This window comes from Macaca fascicularis, chromosome 20 (genome assembly GCF_037993035.2).
Source record: "Macaca fascicularis isolate 582-1 chromosome 20, T2T-MFA8v1.1".
NCBI lineage: Eukaryota > Metazoa > Chordata > Mammalia > Primates > Cercopithecidae > Macaca > Macaca fascicularis.
The window spans coordinates 65,008,559-65,028,433 of record NC_088394.1 but is presented as its reverse complement, the minus strand read 5'-3'; the positions used below and the strand labels follow the sequence as shown (position 1 = coordinate 65,028,433).

The following is a 19,875-nucleotide window of genomic DNA, read 5'->3' as shown; positions in this document are numbered from 1 at the left end:
AGTCTTGTCTGTCTGGGAGCCCAGAATGGCTTTGTTCCTGTAGTGCTTCAGGCCCAGGCAAACTACATTGGCAATGCAGGTGGGAAAATTCAGCTATTTTCTTTCTTAATGGGAAACTCACCTAAAGCCTTGGCTTTTAAGTGCATATTACAAGCACCAAAAACATCAATTAGTTCAAACTTGTCCATCATCTTGGGGAGCTGAGAACAGAAATTACGCCTCTACCCCTCACGTTCTTCATCACCAAATTAGCTACTAACTGATTTGCACACCAATCAAAATTACTAAAAACAAACACAACACCAACAGCTGTGATTCTGATAGCAGACCCTAGAGGCTAATGAGCTCAGTGGGTTAATCAACTAAGATGCTTATTCCAAACAGCAAGGTGGCCACATTAGAATGACATGCCACCCATTCCCAAAAATCCAGTCTTAAAAAAAAAAATCAGGCCGGGCGCGGTGGCTCAAGCCTGTAATCCCAGCACTTTGGGAGGCCGAGACGGGCAGATCACGAGGTCAGGAGATCGAGACCATCCTGGCTAACATGGTGAAACCCCGTCTCTACTAAAATATACAAAAAACTAGCCGGGCGAGGTGGCGGGCGCCTGTAGTCCCAGCCACTCGGGAGGCTGAGGCAGGAGAATGGCGTGAACCCGGGAGACGGAGCTTGCAGTGAGCTGAGATCCGGCCACTGCACTCCAGCCTGGGCGGCAGAGCAAGACTCCGTCTCAAAAAAAAAAAAAAAAAAAAAAATCAATGAAAACATCTCCTTGACAGTAGTACAGTTTCTTCGGAAAAGTACAGGATGACGTGTGTTCTGAGACTTCTGAATTATAAGCACTTTAGGTTCTTGCTTCTTTGATTTATCTGACTTCCATAAGCACAACTTATGGTCATGTGATCTCCGGGACCCCCAGGTCTATCTCAATTCCTGCCCTCTTTGGCCTCTCAGCTGCCGGTAATTACTTTCTCTCTTGAAACCTGTTACTCTTAGAGCTTTCATTCTCACCTAGTTGTCTTTTACCACTTTGGGTGGTCATTTTGTCTCCTTTGAAAAATTCTCTTTTTGCTTTTGAACCTAATTACAACTTGCAGTTAATCTAAAGTGTTTTGTATATAGGAAATATACAATATATGTTTGTTGAATAAAGAAAGAATTTGGCTGGGCACAGTGGCTCATGCCTGTAATCCCAGCACTTTGGGAGGCTGAAATAAGAGGATTGTTTGAGTTTAGGAGTTTAAGCCTGGGCAACATAGTGAGACCCCCATCTCTACAAAATGTTTTTTAAAAAATTAGCCTGATGTGTGTTGGCACGCATCTGTAGTTCCAGTTAATCAGGAGGCAGAGGTGGTAGGATTGCTTGAGCCCCGGAGTTAGACGCAACAATGAACCATGATCATGCCACTATACTCCACCCTGAGTGACAGAGCAAGACTCTGTCTCTAAAAAAAAAAAAAAAAAAAAAAGATTAAGAAAAGAAATTCCAGAACTCCAAGGCTCACGCCTTCTTCGCTATATGATTTCCCCTCTGCATGCTCTCTCAAGCTTCAAGTACTAAGTCTGTATAGATCATATCCACATTATACCCTGAAAGAACTAGCCAGTAAAAACCTGCAGTTACCTTTGTGCTCACTGACAACCTTGCCTCTGGGAGGTAAACAGAACACATCAACGTGAAGAATGGTGTTACTGCATCAATGCCCGTTGCTATGTGACTTGAAAGTGTGTCCCACTAAAGGGATAGCATATATTTCTCTATCCCTCAACTTTTGGGTTGGGCCTCATGACTTGCTTTAGCCAACAGAAAAAGGCAGAATGATAGGATGTCTGCTCCGAGTCAGGCCTGAGGAGCCTCTGGAATTTATGGTTTCTCTTTGACACTTCATGGTTCTCACCATGAGCAGAACAAACCCCGGTAAGCCACTGGTTCAGGGATGATCAGGAACACATGAAGCACAACTACCACAGCTGGCCTGAGACCTGCAGCGAGGGGCCAGCCGCCCAGCCGAGCCCTGCTGAAACTTCAGCGGGTCTACAGATGCATGAGTGATAATAAATGATTGGTGTTTCAGGTTACTGAGTGTCAAGGTAGTTTGTTGTTGTTGTTGTTGTTTTCTGAGAAGAAGTCTTGCTCTGCTGCCCAGGCTGGAGTGCAGTGGTGCGATCTTAGCTTACTGCAACCCCTGTCTCCTGGGTTCAAACAATTCTGCTTCAGCCTCCCAAGTAACTGGGACTACAGGCATACACCACCATGCCTGGCTAATTTTTGTATTTTTAGTAGGGACAGGGTTTCGCCCTGTTGATCAGGCTGGTCTCAAACTCCTGACCTCAGGTGATCTACCCACCTCGGCCTCCCAAAGTGCTGGGATTATAGGTGTGAGCCACAGGGTAGTTAGTGAAATAGCAATAACTGACAGAATCGGCCTACTCAAGCTTCAGATCTGAGAAGTTACAGAGATCACCACATTATTACCTAGTCATCCAACAGTAGATGTAATAGTGAAGATTCTGATGATGATAACAACACTAAAGTATTAATAGTTAACACATGTTGAACACTGTGTGCCAAGCAGTTGCAAGGAATTAACTCATTTAATCCTAATATTAAACCCCCTTTTATTAATAAACATTTTATGATAGAATAGTCATCTTATGAACTAATATTGACACTTTATTATCAACTGAAGTTTATAATTTATTCAAATTTCCTTAGTTTTCCCCTAATGTCCTTTTTTTTTTTCTTTTTTTTGAGACAGAGTCTCACTCTGTTGCCCAGGTTGGAGTGCAGTGGTGTGATCTCGGCTCACTGCAACCTCGGTCTCCTGGGTTCAGGCAATTCTCGTGCCTCAGCCTCCCAAGTAGCTGGGATTACAGGGGTCCACCACCACACCTGGTTAACTTTTTTTGGTGTTTTTTTGTAGAGATGGGGTTTCACCATGTTGGCCAGGCTGGTCGCAAACTCCTGACCTCAAGTGATCTGTTTGCTTTGGACTCCCAAAGTGCTAGGATTACAGGTGTGAGCCACTGCGCCTGGCCCTAGTGTTCTTTTTCTATTTCAGAATCCCATCTATCACATTACATTTAGTCATCATATTTCCTTAGGTGCTGACAATTTTAGCCCTCTCCGCTTTTACTAAATTTTATTTTATTTTGGCCAGGCGCGGTGGCTCCTGCCTATAATCTCAGGACTTTAAGAGGCCGAGGTGGGTGGATCACCTGAGGTCAGGCGTTCAAGACCAGCCTGACCAACATGGAGAAACCCCCGTCTCTACTAAAAATATAAAATTAGCCAGGTGTGGTGGCTCACGCCTGTAATCCCAGCTACTTGGGAGGCTAAGGCAGGAGAATCACTTGAACCCCGGAGGCGGAGGTTGTGTGAGCCGAGGTTGCACCATTGCACTCCAGCCTGGGCAACAAGAGTGAAACTCCATCTCAAAACAAAACAAAACAAAACATTATTTTATTTTTTTGATAACAGTTTAATTGAGCTATATAACTCACATACCATACAATTAACCCATTTAAAGCTCCTAACTCGGCTGGGCGTGGTGGCTGACACCTATACTCAGGTGGCTGAGACACAAGAATTGCTTGAACCTGGGAGGCAGAAGTTGCAGTGAGCCGAGATTGCGCCACTGCACTCCAGCCTGGGCGACAGAGTAAGACTCCATCTCAAAAAAAAAGTGTATAACTCAATGGTTTCCTAGCATACTCAACAGAGTTGTGAAACTGTCACCACAATGAATCTTGGAACATTTTCATCACCCCCAAAAGAAGTCTTGTATCCTTTACCTATCACCCTCAACTATTTCTCGTTTGCCCCAGCCCTAGGACAGCACTAATCTATTTTCTGTCTCTAAAAAATTGCCTATTCTGGACATTTCAAATAACTGGAATAATATAAAATGCAGTATTTTGTGGCCAGTTTCTTTCACTCACCATGTTTTCAAGGTTCATCCATATTGTGGCATGTATCAGTCCTTCATTTTTATAGCCAACAATATTCCATTGCATGTATATACCACATTTCGTTTATCCATTCATCAACTGATGGCTGTTTGAGCTATTTCCACTCTTGGCTATTGTGAATAATACTGCTGTGAACATTCACATACAAGGTTTTGTGTAGACATATGTTTTCATTTATCGGGTATATTCCTGGGAGTGGAATTGCTGGGCCAAGTAGTAACTCTATGTTCATCTTTTTGAGGAACTGCCAGACTGTTTTCCAAAGTGGCAGTACCATTTCACATTCCTATTTAGTCCCCTTTTCACAGATAAAAAATTGAAGCCCACAGGGATTAAGTAATTTGCCAATGCACGGTAATGGGGTGGCCCACCCAGGTGGTCTGCCGACTGTATCTCACTGACGGAGCCAAGGGAAACCGAGTTAAGTCTGACCTCACCATGTCTGCTTCTGGACCTTTTGGGAAGGGTGCCTTATTCTCTACATCCTCTCTAGATTTGGAGCCCACAAGTTAAAGGGGATGTGGAGAACAACAAAGAATCATAAAAAGAGAAATAAAGTTACTGCAAAAAATGTTTTGATGAGAAAATATTTAATACCCTGAGTTCTTTTAGCTTAATGAGAGAGCAAAGGTGCATACAGACAGGAGTTGAGGCTGGGCGTGGTGGCTCATGCCTATAATCCCAGCACTTTGGAAGGCCAAGGTGGGTGGATCACTGGAGGTCAGGAGTTCGAGACCAGCCTGACTAACATGGTGAAACCTTGTCTCTACTAAAAATATAAAAAATTAGCTGGGCGTGGTAGCGGGTGCCTGTAATCCTAGCTACTTGGGAGGCTGAGGCAGGAGAATCACTTGAACCTGGGAGGCAGAGGTTGCAGTGAGCCAAGATCACGCCACCGCACTTCAGCCTGGAAGACAGAGCAAGACTCTGTCTCAAAAAAAAAAAGAAAAAAAAAGAAAAGAAAAGACAGTAGCCGACTAACATAAAAGGTTAATGTGATAAGAATTCATGCATGAGTCATTCTTTACCTCCTTGAATTAGAGGAAATACGATTTAATCTATAGAATAAATAAACATTAATAAAAACTTCCTCATCATTATGAGACACTGAAACTCTATAGAGACCCTTTGGAAACCCTCCAGGAATATTATTATTATGACTGAAAGTGTCCTAGCTAGGAGGCAGGAAGATGGATAAAATGACCCGTAGTCTCATGGCCCTAGGACTTTAGGGATTTTGTGCAAATAAACATGACACAGTCTTTGGTCCACAGACTCAAAGTCCTTTAACCAGGACTGACTTACCCTGAATTGCAGATAGATATACAAAAGTGTCTTCATGTTCCATGTTTTCCAAGAATATCTGGAACCACAAAATACAGCAGTGATAAGATTTACAAGGAATAAGGAAGATTGAAGAGTTCCCTTATCAGCAGCTCAAAGGAGTAAATGCTTTGCTTCTTGTTTTTCTTAGCTAGAAACTCGTCTGACAGAGTTTTGTGGGGGAAATGGCATATATGCTTAAAGTCTCATTTTTATAACCGTTAAAAAAAGGATAGAGACTGGGGGAGATACTTGTATTCTTCCAGCAGTAGTCCTGGAAAGCAATGGAAGAACAATCCTCAACATTTTTCCATGACAGCCATGGTGAATAACATTCTCACATATGGCATGACAGACTATGGGCTGTGACACACAAGAGACAAGGTTTGGGGTTATGTGCAAGGGATGGCACATTTGCTGTAATTTGATCCTTTTCTCTTGCACTCACAAAGCATATGGAAGTGCAAGTGAGATAGAGATGTTATTATTGAGATAACTTTGAATCTGTTCTAATTTATTTTTGAAAATCTTGTAAATTTCAGCACTTTAATTGACATTAGTAACAAATTACTCTCAAAATATCTTACAATTTAGGAACCTATCAGGGGTATCAACTGCAGTGAGTACAGCTTATCTGGAAGATACTACATGATATGTTAGGTTTAGGCCCCAACATGAGAGCCAGAGAAAGGAAGACGGAAGTGTCTGCTCCATATATAATGCTGTGTTCTTCGCTGGCACAGTAATTCTTGACATCAACTTGAGGCTGCTGGTCTCCACATCTGAAGTATGTAGGGAGAGCCTAAACTTACCCCAGTTAGGAAGACAGCCAGAAGGTAGGGAATCTTTTATGGAGTAAGCAAGGGAAGTTTAATTTAGGGTAATGGCCATGGAAATAAAGAGGATAAGACACATTTGAAAGACCTCTTGGAAAAAATAATTGACAGGACTTGGTGACCAATTATGTACAGCAGAAGAAGGTTTAATAAAGCTAAAACAAAATTCCAAGACGTTCATTGCATTCACCTTCAAACAGGTGTATAAAAGGATATTTTAAAGCTGGGTGTGGTGGCTCACACCTGTAATCCCAGCACTTTGGGATGCAGAGGCGGGTGAATCACTTGACGTGAGGAGTTCAACACCAGCCTGGCCAATATGGTGAAACCCCATCTCAACTAAAAGTACAAAAATTAGCTGGGTGTGGTGGTGGGCACCTGTAATCCCAGCTACATGGGAGGCTGAGGCAGAAGAATCACTTGAATCCAAGAGGTGGAAGTTGCAGTGAGCTGAGATCGCACCACTGCACTCCAACCTGGGTGACAGAGCGAGACTCTGTCTCAAAAAACAGAACAAAACAAAACAAAAAAACCCAGCTATTTCACCACGAGGGAGGGAGAGAAGAGGGGAGGAGACCCAGTTTTGCCCAATGCCCCACTAAAGATGCCCAGGGAAAACAGGTGGCTTCTCTGGGCTGAGTCACAGTGTTGAAGCAGACTTATTTACCACAAAAGATACTTTCCCATCTCTGGGAATTTGCTCATGCTCTCGCACCCCTCTTTCATCTGCTCAAACTTTACCGGTTCATTATGGCCATATAAGACCCACATCCTCCACAAGATTTCAACTTTCTCTTTTTCCTGATTGCCCACAGTATTTCTTTCATGCAAAAATTTTGAAGGCCAGGCGCGGTGGCTCACGCCTGTAATCCCACCACTTTGGGAGGCCGAGGCGGGCAGATCACAAGGTCAGGAGATCGAGACCATTCTGGCTAACATGGTGAAACCTTGTCTCTACTAAAAATACAAAAAATTAGCCGGGCGTGATGGCAGATGCCTGTAATCCCAGCTACTCAGCAGGCTGAGGCAGGAGAATGGCGTGAACCCGGGAGTGAGCCGAGATTGTGCCACTGCACTTCAGCCTCGGGGACAGAACGAGACGCCATCTCAAAAAAAAAAAAAAAAAAAAAAAAAAAATTGGCACTTGGTTCATATTCAGTTGAGGAGTTTAAGTCTTTCCTGTGTCTAAATAAGTCTTTCCTGCATCTAAGTGTTGCCTCCTCACAAAATTCACAAATTTCTGGAGGGTGGCCCAGAACAGTGCTTGACACATAGTCCAGGCTCCAAAAATACTTGAGTTGAATGAACGCTCCCCGACGGCTGCCCCACCCGGAGCCCATGTGTCTTTACAGTGTGTTCTACTCACCTTGAGAAGCTTCTCTTGCATCTCAAGGGCTTTTGCTTCTCTCTGCTCTATCCAGCGGGAAAGAGTACGCAGGGCAGCAGCCCGTGTTGGAATTTGAGGGTCATAAGTTGATAAAAGAACCTCTTGGAGCTGTTCTGTGGTTATGCTTCCAGATTTCTGGCTTGTAGTAGTGCTGGGCTCATTGACTCCTTGAGGAATGATTGGAGCATTTGACTGCAGGCCTGTCTGGGGGGCTATCTCATGGCTCTGCTGTTGTTCAAGGTGGCTATGAGCTACATCAGCGGGTCTTTCACGACTGGTTTGTTGCTGCTCTTCTATTTTCCCTTCCGGATCTTTTCTGTTCAGTGTACTTTGCGCAGCCGTGCTGATGGCCTCAGTGGCAAAGGCTCCATGGGTAGAGATGGTGATGCGGAGATCAACAGCGAGTTCTTGGATGACAGGATCAGGGTATGTGTTGGATATCTTCTCCAACAGAGGCAGCAACTGCTTCAGAACAGCAAAATCACTTGACTTCAACTACAAAATGAAGTAAAAAATGTCAAACCCACATTAACATAGCAAATGTCAATATGACCTGAGCACCAGGAAACATATTCTGAGAAAAAGGGGCAGGGATCAAATCTTGCTTATGGTGTAATCAGTATATTGCCTGGGTCCCGCACTCAATACCATTTGTTGAATAATCATACCTAACATTTATTGAACACTTATCATATACAGGTTCTTTTTTAAGATAAAACACACACACACATTCATATCCCTGTGATATAATGACTATTATTATCTACATTTTAAACAGGTGGAAACAGAACGGTTAAGTAACATGCCCAAGGTCACAAACTGGAAGATAGTAAGATGTGAACTCAAGAAACTGGGATCAGAGCCCACACTCTTACCCAATACCCTACACAGTCTCCCTTGAAAAGATAAGGCTGTTCTTAACTACATGATCTAAAGTGGCCGGCCAGTATGCAAGTGCACCATAGATCTGGAAGGGATCAGGGAGACAATGGGAAGAAAGGGATTTCTTCTGGAAAGTAGAAGTGAAAATTATGTAACATTTTATTCTCCATGGAAGTTTTGTCCAAATGATGTCATATGCCTTACTACTAAGAAAGGTGCATGAGTGTTACAGCTCATTTAGAATTTGTCTAGCAGGTTTTCTGGTCTTCACTAGAAAGCACCCCCCTCACCCACTGCCACCCAAAAGGTGTATGTGCAATCAACGAAAAGTAAGAATCAATGATAACAGTTTTCTGTTTGAAAACACTGGAGAAATTATCAGATGATGCTTCAGGAGTCCCTGAAAATGTGAATACTTTAAAGATCTTAAATCCTTTTTATAGGCCAACATGGCAAAACCCCGTCTCTACTAAAAATACAAAAATTAGCTGGGCATGGTGGTGTGCACCTGTAGTCCCAGCTACTTGGGAGGCTGAGGCAGAGAATCGCCTAAACCCAGGAGGCAGAGGTTGCAGTGAGCCGAGATCACGCCACTGCTCTCCAGCTTGGGCAACAGAGCGAGACTCCATCTCAAAAAAAAAAAAAAAAATCCTTTTTATTTTTATTTTTTTCTTTTCTTTTTGGAGACAGAGTCTCGCTCTGCTGCCTAGGCTGGATTATAGTGGCGCAATCTTGGCTCACTGCAACCTCTGCCTCCTGGGTTCAAGCTCGATTCTCCTGCCTCAGCCTCCTGCGTAGCTGGGATTACAGGCGCTCACTACCACGCCTGGCTTTTTTTTTTTTTTTTAGTAGAGACGGGGTTTCACCATGCTGGCCAGGCTAGTCTCGAACTCCTGACCTCAAGTGATCCACCCACCTCGGCCTCCCAAAGTGCTGGGATTACAGGCTTGAGCCACCATGCCCGGCTTAAATCCTTTTTAGAACAAGGCAGAGTATTTATTACTTAACCATTCACTCCCTCACTTCATTATCCAACCAACCAATCAACCAACTAACCATTTTCATAGAACCTAAATAACATTGTTATTTGACACTGTAAGTCCACAGATTTGTTATTGTTCCCACCATTATGCTCCAAGTAAATGAAGATTTGAGGTATATGTCAGGTTTGTATCTTAGAATTTCACTATACACTCAGATTGTTTTGTTTACATATTTACTAACTAATGCAAAATCAACATAAGATAGAGTTTCTGCCTCCACAGAATGTTAGTTTATCTTCATGTGCAAAACAACTGACATTCAGAGGTTACTATATCTTAAGGGAAGAAGAGAGTACATACACAAAGCAAAGATATATGTTATTTAAGGAAAGGGTCAATTTTTTTCTGGAATCTATGTGGCACTGGAAGAAACATTTTCCTCTTTTCTTTCTTTCTTTTCTTTCTTTTTCTTTCTTTTTCTCTCTCTCTCTTTCTTTCTCTTTTCTTTCTTCCTTCCTTCTATCCTTTCTTTTCCTTTATTTCTTTCTTTTTCTTTCCTTTCTTTCCTTTCTTCCTTCTCTTTATCTTTCCTTTTTCTTTCCTTTGTTTTTCTTTCCTTTCTTTTTCTTTCCTTCCTTTCTTTTCCTTCCTTCCTTCCTTCTTTCCTTCCTTCCTTCTTTCCTTCCTTCCTCTTTCTCTCTCTCTCTCTCTTTCTTTCTCTCTTGCTCTCTCTCTTTTTATTTTTTTGAGATGGAGCCTCGCTCTGTCACCCAGGCTATAGTGCAGTGGTGTGATCTCAGTTCACTGCAACCTCCACCTCCTGGGTTCAAATGATTCTCCTGCCTCAGCCTCCCAAGTAGCTGGGACTACAGGCACACACCGCCATGCCCGGCTAATATTTTATATTTTAGTAGAGATGGGGTTTCACCATGTTGGCCAGGCTAGTCTTAAACTCTGGACCTCAGGTGATCCGCCCACCTCGGCCTCCCAAAGTGTTGGGATTACAGGTGTGAGCCACCACGCCCAGCTGAGACATTTTCAAATAATTCTACTAGTATTATCATTATGCTAAACTTCATTCAGTGCCTCTGTTGTATTGTGGACTTTTTTAAAGCATCTAAAATGAGAATAATTTATCTATAATCTATTTGGCCTCTTTTTCATTTCTCTTCTATATAACAATTTCTTCTAAAAAAAACCAGCCAAGACAAATAGATCAATGGAACAGAACAGCAAGACTAGAAATAGACCCACATAAATAGAGTCAACTGAACTTTGACAAAGGAGCAAAGGCTTTAAATGGAAAAAAAAAATACAGTCTTTTTTTTCTTTTCTTTTCTTTTTTTTAATTGGAACAAGTGTCAGTAGAAAAAAAAAGAAAGACAGTTTTTTCAAGAAATGGTGCTGGAACAACTGGCATGCACTTGGGGAAAAAATGAATCTAGACACAGACCTTGCACCTTGCACAAAAATTAACTTGAAATGGATCATAAACCTAACTGTCAAATACAAAACTATAAAACTCCTAGAAGTTAACATAGTAGAAAATTGAGATGACCTCTTAAAAGCAATGACCTTTTAAATACACCACCAAAGGCACGATCTATGAAAGACACAGCTAAAAACCTGGACCTTATTAAAATTAAAAATGTCTGCTCTGCAAAAGAAACTGTCAAGAGAATGAAAGATAAACTACAGAACGAGAGAAAATATTTGTAAAAGACATATCTGAAAAAGAACTAATCGCCAAAATATACAAAGAACCCTCAAAACTCAACAATAAGAAAATCAACAACCTGACTTAAAAATGGGCAAAAGACCTAAACAGATAGGTCTACCAAAGAACACCACCCTACCAAAGAAGACATACAGGCAGGCTGGGTGCGGTGGCTCACGCCTGTAATCCCAGCACTTTGGGAGGCCGAGGCGGGCGGATCACGATGTCAGGAGATTGAGACCATCCTGGCTAACACAGTGAAACCCTGTCTCTACTTAAAATACAAAAAAAAAAAATTAGCCGGGCGTGGTGGCGGGCGCCTGTGGTCCCAGCTACTCAGGAGGCTGAGGCAGGAGAATGGCGTGAACCCGGGAGGCAGAGCTTGCAGTGAGCTGAGATGTGCCACTGTACTCCAGCCTGGGCAACAGAGTGAGACTCTATCTCAAAAAAAAAAAAAAAAAAAAAAAAAAGACATACAGATGGCAAATAAGCACAGGAAGACATACTCAATGTCATAAGTCATTAGGGAATTGCAATTTTTTCTTTTTTTTTTTTTGAGACAGACTCTTGCTCTATTACTCAGGCTGGAGTACAGTGGCACAATCTTGGCTCACTCCAACCTCCACCTCCCAGGTTCAAGCGATTCCCCCACCTCAGCCTCCTGAGTAACTGGGACTCCAGGTGTGGCCACCTGCCTGGCTAATTTTTGTATTTTTAGTAGAGTCAGGGTTTTGCCATGTTGCCCGGGCTGACCTTAAACTCCTAACCTTATGTGATCTGCCCACCTCAGCCTCCTAAAATGCTGGGATTACGGGCGTGAGCCACCACACCTGGCCTCCCACCCACCCCTTTGCATCCACAGAGTTCTCAATCCTTGGCATGGCAGAAGCACCAGCCTCATCCCTCCCTGATCAAAAGTGTGCCCTGGGATCCCTGGCCTCAGGCTGGACAACCAGGTGCCCACATCCTGGATGGGTATTTACTCATCGAACATCTAGCCCCTGGGGTTGTCCAGGGAAATACATTGGGTGGCAGCAGATACCTGAGGAGCTTTTTTTTTTTTTTTTGGGGGGGGGGGGACAGAGTTTTGCTCTGTCACCCAGGCTGGAGTGCAATGGCATGATCTCGGCTCACTGCATCCTCCACCTCCCAGGTTCAAGCGATTCTCCTGCCTCAGCCTCCCGAGTAGCTGGGATGACAGGTGCCCGCCACCACACCCAGCTAATTTTTTTATATTTTTAGTAGAGATGGGATTTTGCCATTTTGGCCAGGCTGGTCTCAAACTTCTGACCTCAGGTGATCCTCCCACCTCAGCCTCCCAAAGTGCTGGGATTATAGGCATAAGCCACTGTGCCCAGGTGAGGAGCTTTTTTTTTGAGAGGGAGTTTTGCTCTTGTTGCCCAGGCTGGAGCGCAATGGCATGATCTCGGCTCACTACAACTTCCACCTCCCAGGTTCAAGCAATTCTCCTGCCTCAGCCTCCCAAGTAGCTGGGCTGGTCTGGAACTCCTGACCTCAGGTGATCTGCCCACCTCAGCCTCCCAAAGCACTGGGATTATAGGCGTGAGCCACCGCACCTGGCCAAAGCTCTGAAAATCTTTAACAATGTGTATAAATGAGCAGAACGAAGACAATTCCAGAAATAGATGGTTTAATCTCAAAAGCAAAAAGAATTAAATGGAACTAGTCAGATTAGTTAACTGGAAAGTCATTTTCTTTTTAAGTTGTAAAATTGGAGGCACTGTGGTTTGCAAGTAAGGGCTTTTTTAGCCAGTTTGATCACCTGCATACAAGCGGTTGAAGGATGCCTCTCCACTCTAGGGAAATTCTGAGAAAAGACTGGATCACCTAGAGGATAATCAAGTGAAAGCCTGTGAAAACAAGAAGCATGGCTCTCCTTTGCCCCTCATAACACATGACTAACATTCACAACACTCCCAAGGGTGTGTCCAGATCTGGAGGTTGCTCACTATGTGTGAGGGCAGTGTTTTTCAACTTTTTGAGCCCATACCCTTTTGATAAACAAAACAAAACAAATTCATGCGTCCTTCGTTAAACATTATCTTTCCTTTCTTCTTTTTATTCTTTCTTCCTTCCATTTATCCATCCATTCAAAAACTGTTAATTAAGTACCTACTGTGGCAGGTTTATTAAATACAGCAGAAAGTAAGACATCTCTAAATGAGGCTGCTTGAAAGTAACAGTAATTAAGAAGGATTGGCCGGGCGCGGTGGCTCAAGCCTGTAATCCCAGCACTTTGGGAGGCCGAGATGGGCGGATCACGAGGTCAGGAGATCGAGACCATGCTGGCTAACACGGTGAAACCCCGTTTCTACTAAAAAATACAAAAAATTAGCCGGGCGTGGTGGCGGGCGCCTGTGGTCCCAGCTACTCGGGAGGCTGAGGCGGGAGAATGGCCTGAACCCAGGAGGCGGAGCTTGCAGTGAGCTGAGATCCGGCCACTGCACTCCAGCCCGGGCGACAGAGCGAGACTCCGTCTCAAAAAAAAAAAAAAAAAGAAGGATTGTCTGCTCTTTGGAGTTCTACATAACAGCTAGAAATAATGGGAATTTTCCCAAGCAGATCTATAGAGCATCCAAATTGGGCTCGGTGAAGAGAAAGGACAGCATTCTAGCACAGGAACTGAGTCAACCAATTCGCCTCACCAGCATGCAACAGATTTCAGCGGTTTTCCCTCTCCCCTTCCTCCATTCTGCAATAGACCTCTAGCTTGCTTACCACTACTTCTACCCCAGCCCCTAAGCATTTGCAATGATTCTAATATGTAAGTGAACAGCACCTAAAACACAGTCCATGTTCATAGCGACCTTTTTGCCAAAGAGTGTGAGCAATGACCTTTGATCAAAAACATGACCTAAGCAGTGTAGAGTAACACCAAGCTAAAGACTCCTTCCCCCTTAGAGAAGAGATGCACCTTTTCTCGCCCAATAACGGGCCCCTGCCCCAATAGAATCTAGATTTAAAGATTTGGAGCCCAGTTTTTAACCAGAGGCTCTGCTACCACCCTGGAACAAAATGGTTTTAGTTTTTCCTAAAGAAGGTCTAGAATGGTCTGCTCAGCTTCGTGCTTTAGAGACCAACGGACAATGCAACACCATGCAGAAACTGCTTCTTGAGGGGACAGGGAGGAGTAACCAATGTATAATATTTTCAGTGGTGACTAACTCTGAAATTTAGAAAATGAGCCTGGAATTACAGTTATCTTGTCAGCAGTCTTTTTTAAAAAAAAATTTTGTTTGTTTGTTTGTTTTGAGACGGAGTCTCGCTCCGTTGCCAGGCTGGAGAGCAGTGGGGCGGTCTCAGCTCACTGCAACCTCCGCCTCCTGTGTTCAAGCAATTCTCCTGCCTCAGCTTCCCAAGTAGCTGGGATTATAGGCATGCACACCATGCCCAGCTAATTTTTGTATTTTTAGTAGAGATGGGGTTTTTTTGTTTGTTTGTTTTTTTGTTTTTTGTTTTTTTTGAGACGGAGTCTCGCTCTGTCACCCAGGCTGGAGTGCAGTGGCCGGATCTCAGCTCACTGCAAGCTCCGCCTCCCGGGTTCACGCCATTCTCCTGGCTCAGCCTCCCGAGTAGCTGGGACTACAGGCGCCCGCCACCTCGCCCGGCTAAGTTTTTTTTTTTTTTGTATTTTTAGTAGAGACGGGGTTTCACTGTGTTAGCCAGGATGGTCTCGATCTCCTGACCTCGTGATCCACCCGTCTCGGCCTCCCAAAGTGCTGGGATTATAGGCTTGAGCCGCCGCGCCCGGCCGAGATGGGGTTTCACTATGTTTGCCAGGTTGGTCTTGAACTCCTAACCTCATGATCTGCCCACCTTAGCCTCCCAGAGTGCTGGGATTACAGGCATGAGCCACCGCGCCTGGCCTTTTTATTTTTTAATTTTTGTCAGCAGTCTTAAATACATGCTTTTTCCAAATTAACTCCTCTTCCCAGACACGATGTTCTAATAATCACTTTGATTATATAAATTAGAAAGAAATAAAAAAGGTTCAGATGATGTTAGATTCTTTTTTCATTAGCCAAAACAATGAATCCTAATAAGGGATAGGAAAAAACAGTATATTGTTGGCCTGACAACAATTAACTGAAAACACAATTCAGAACCATGACTTTTTTTTTTTAATACAAAGAAAGAAAATTCAGCATTACTATAGAAGCCATTTACAAATCCATGATTCAAACAGAAAAAAAGTAGCAGATTTAGGCCAAAGATAAAGGGGGTGACGTGCTTATGTTCACTTAACTAACTGCAAAGTCAGAGGAATGCCGGATGTAATCAGTGAGTCAGGATGGCTCACAGAAAGGCAGGGGCCTGCAAGGTATAACCTTGACATCAGTCAGGTGAGTCTGTCTTAGAATACAACTAACATGCACAGCCAGCCCTCCAACAATGGGCTTCTAGAAAGGGAAATGGAGATTTCTGTGATCTATCTTCCATTTGGGATGTGGTTTGAAACAAGTGTGAAGTAAAGACAAGCCAAAAAAAAGACTATTCAAATTAATATTCAACCAGAAAAACAAAAATCAATTTGGCCAACTAAATCTAATAAGAATACAACTTAAGAAAAATGATTCCAGCCAGGCACAGTGGCTCATGCCTGTAATCCTAACACTTTGGGAGGCCGAGGCGGGTGGATCACCTGAGGTCAGGGGTTTGAGACCAGCCTGGCCGCCATGGCAAAACCCTGTCTCTACTATAAATACAAAAATTAGCCAGGTGTGGTGGCGCATGCCTGTAATCCCAGCTACTTGGGAGGCTGAGGCAGGAGAATTGCTTGAACCCAGGAGGTGGAGGCTGCAGTGAGCCGAGATTGTGCCACTGCACTCCAGCCTGGGCGACAGAGTAAGACTCTGTCTCAAAAAAAAAGAAAAATGATTCCATCAGTGAAATTTTCCTTGATAGTTCTAACAGAAAGGGTATACTATGGTGCTAGAAACTGAACCAAAAGCTTTTTTTTTTTTTCAAACAATGTGGAAAATATATATTAGAAGTGCTAAGTAAATCTACCAAGAAATAGGCTTCACACTAATAACAGGCCCAGATAAAATTCCTTTTCCTTTTTGACAGGCTAGTGAAAGGCATATTCTAATACATCAAGAATCAGAATCAGATTTGAATCCTCAAGCTCAAAAATCCATTCCCAGAGGGTATCCTACTCATTGCTAAGGGTTTTGAGCAGATTGGCTTCAGGGTGGATTTCGTAAGACTCACACTAAGCCTATTCTGCTTTCCTGCAGACTCCTCACCTAATTTGGTATGTAATCAGCCAGTCACACACACATGCATGGTCTAGCCCTTGCCTATCTTTTGTCCTTGCTGGCATGCTCTTCCCCTTGGTCTCTACAATTCACCAACACCAGCCTTCTATCAGTGTCTCAAGTATACCAAGCTCTTTGCTGCTTCTAAGCCTTTGTACGTGATGTTTTCCTTACTTGGAAGAGTTTCCTTCAAATCTTAGCTTACGCTTACACTTCCTCAGTAGAAATATTCCCAGCCTAGGTTAGATGTTATGTGCTCTTGGTACCCACCACTTCTCTTTTGAGGCCCTTCATTCAATTCTAAGTACATTTCTGAACGGCCGTTTAGTGTCTGACTTCCTTACTGGACTGCAGGTTTCATGAGGGTCTGCCCTGTCCCCTGCTGTATTCCCAGTACCCTAGCTTAGTATGTGTGGCACATGAGCATGCAATATGTAGTTTTTGTTTGTTTGTTTTGTTTTGTTCTAATTTTTTTTGAGATGGAGTTTCGCTCGTCACCCAGGCTGGAGTGCAATGGCACGATCTCAGCTCACTGCAACCTCCAGCTACCGGGTTCAAGCAATTTTCCTGCCTCAGCCTCCTAAGTAGCTGGGATTATAGGCGCCCACCACCACATCCAGCTACTTTTTTTCGTATTTTTAGTAGAGACGGGGTTTCACCATGTTGGCCCGGCTGGTCTCAAACTCCTGACCTCAGGTGATCCACCCACCTCGGCCTCCCAAAGTGCTGGGATTACAGGCTCAATGAGTCACTGCACCCAGCCAATATGTAATGTTTAAAAAAAAAAAACTTTAAAAATTATAAATTAGGTATGTAAAGGACATACACACTTAAAAGTGGCGAGAAGCAAAGCTTTAACATGCTGCCTGATGTGGGATGAAGAATGAATCCTGTGCTAAAATGAAGCATTCAAAATAGATGGATCTTATGCAACCAGCAGGTTATTAAGGACTTTCCCCAACAACAGTAGCAGAAACAAGGGCTGGGCTTTGGAGAGTGAAGGCCAGAAAATCTAGTATTCACCTCAGATGCAAAATGCCAGGCTAGATGTTCCCAGATTCAGATTGTAACAGGTAGAGAGGACCCTTCCCTTCTGATAGTGAAGTCTATTCAGGTGACAGAGTGGAAACGGTGCAACTTTCTTGTTCTCCACTTTGGAGAAAATTCTCATTAACAAACTAACTTCTTTATTCTGGTTCTCCTATGTACAATATCCATTCTTATTTCTCACAAGGGTATGGAAGGAAAACAACTGGTATTTTGCTTCTCCCTTCCCTCCATTCAAGCTTGGCTCATGTCTACAACTCACCTGAACAGCTCCTCCCAGCATGACAGCCACCAGCCCCATAGACATGCTCAGCGTCTGTGATTCCACGGTGCTCTCTGCCCGATGGGCCAAGCTTGCACAGGCTCTCTGCAATGTTGCTGCTACAAAGTCCACCACCTACCAAAAAAAGGGAATTGAGAATCAATGAGGAATAATAATTTAAAAAATCAAAATTCTCCTTACATCTTATGCCTACATCCTCATCTTCTTTATCTACATCATGATAGCAAGAATCATCCAGAACAATTGCTACTTACCATGCAGGTATGAAGTTCAGTGTTTTGCTTTTTTTTTTTTTTTAATAGCATTTACTGGTTTATTATAAAGGTTATTACAAAGGACGCTGATGAACAGACAGATGGATAGGAAAAGTGGGTGGGGGTGGAGCTTCCATGCCCTCTCTGGGTTAGCCCCATTCCCAGCATCTCCACATGTTCAGCAAGCGGGAAGCTCCCAAGTGTTTCACGTGTACAATCTCACTTAGTTCTCTTCTCAACTCTAGGAGGTCAGTACTATCATCCTCATTATGAAATGAAGAATCTGAGACTTTAAAAGGTTGTTTGTTTAAGGCCATACACTTAATAAATGAGAAAGCCTATTTATACTTTTCCAAATGTTTTAATATGCTACTCCAACTTCCTTTACTTTGTATGAATTTTGCCTGAAAATTAAAAAGCAAAATGACTTGTAAATGAACTCAAAATGGATCATGGACTGCAATGCAAAATACAAAACTATAAACTCCTAGCAGCTACCATGGAAAATCTAGATGGTCGCGGGTATGGTGAGGACTTTTCAGATGCAACACCAAAGGCACAATCCGTGAAAGAAAGTAATGATAAGCTGGACTTCACTGAAGTTAAAAATTCCTGCTCTGCGAAAGACACTGTCAAGAGAATACAAAGAGAAGCCACGGACTGGGAGAAAATATTCATCCAAAACAGTCTGACAAGAGACTGTTTTCCAAAATTTACAGAGAACTCTTAAAGCTCAATAATAAGAAAACCCGGGTTGGGCACGGTGGCTCACGCCTGTAATCCCAGCACTTTGGGAGGCCGAGGTGGGTAGATCATTTGAGGTTAGGAGTCCAGACCAGCCTGACCAAAAGGTGAATCCTGTCTCTACCAAAAAATTACAAAAAATTATCCGGGCATGGTGGCGCACCTGTAGTCTCAGCTACTCGGGAGGCTGAGGTAGAAGAATCGCTTGAACCAGGAGGCGGAGGTTGCAGTGAGTTGAGACAGCACCACTACACTCCAGCCTGGGCAACAGAGTGAGACCTTGTCTCAAAAAAAAAAAAAAAAAAAAAAAATTAGCCATGCATAGTGGCAAGTGCCTATAGTCCCAGCTACTCAGGAGACTGAGGTGGGAGGATTGCTTGAGCCCAGGAGGTCGAGGCTGCAGTAAGCCATGATGGTGTCACTGCACTCTAGCCTGTGTAACAGAAAGAGATCCTATCTTGAAAAGAAAAGAGCCCAATTAAAAAAGAGCAAAAGTCCTAAACCGATATCTCACCAAAGAAAATATATAGATGGCAAAAAAAGCATATGAAAAGATGCTCCACATCCTATGGCATTGGAGAATTGGAAATGAAAGCATTGTTGATATACTTTTACACACCTAATAGAATGGCCAAAATCCAGAGAACTGATTTCACCAGGAATGTTGGTGAGGATGGAGATCAACGGGAGCTCTCATTCATTCATTGCTGCTGGGAATGTAAAATGGTACAGCCACTTTGGCAGACCGTTTGGCACTTTCTTACAAAACTAAACATACTCTCACCATACAATCTAGCCATTGCTTGCCTTGATATTTACTCAAATGAGTTGAAAACCTATGTCCATACAAAACCTGCACATGGTTGTTTATAGCAGCTCTAGTTATAATTGTTAAAACCTGAAGTAACCAAGATGTCCTTCAGTAGGTGAATGCATCAATAAACTGTGGTACATCCAAACAATGGAAAAATAGCACCAAAAAATGGGCAATCAAGCTATGAAAAGACACGGAGGAACCTCGAATGCGTATTACTAAGGGAAAGAAGCCAAGCTGAAAAGGCTACATGCTGTATGATTTCAACTATATTACATTTTGGAAAAGGCAAAACTATGGGGACAGTAAAAAGATCAAGGGTTGCCAGGGGTTAGGAGAGAGGGAGAACAG

At 43.2% G+C, this 19,875-nt stretch overlaps 1 protein-coding gene and 1 non-coding gene across 7 annotated transcripts in view; one reads left to right on the top strand and one right to left on the bottom strand.

The window, feature by feature from the left end:
* The window catches only part of TANGO6 (transport and golgi organization 6 homolog), a 257,551-nt gene that overhangs the window by 159,841 nt on the left and 77,835 nt on the right, over positions 1 to 19,875 (bottom strand). For all 6 annotated transcript variants that reach the window (XR_010583644.2, XR_012429092.1, XR_010583643.2 and 3 more), the window contains exons 12-14: positions 17,692 to 17,826; positions 7,498 to 8,013; positions 5,278 to 5,335 (exon numbers count right to left, since the gene is read on the bottom strand). Coding sequence is in view for 2 of the 6 variants with exons in the window: in XM_065536620.2 (XP_065392692.1) it covers positions 5,278 to 5,335; positions 7,498 to 8,013; positions 17,692 to 17,826 (709 nt within the window). In the remaining 4 variants the exon portion in view is untranslated. The remainder of the gene's footprint in view (positions 1 to 5,277; positions 5,336 to 7,497; positions 8,014 to 17,691; positions 17,827 to 19,875) is intronic.
* LOC123570696 (U7 small nuclear RNA) lies at positions 8,622 to 8,685 on the top strand. The gene has a single exon (XR_006694953.1). It is a non-coding gene; the product is annotated as a U7 small nuclear RNA (small nuclear RNA).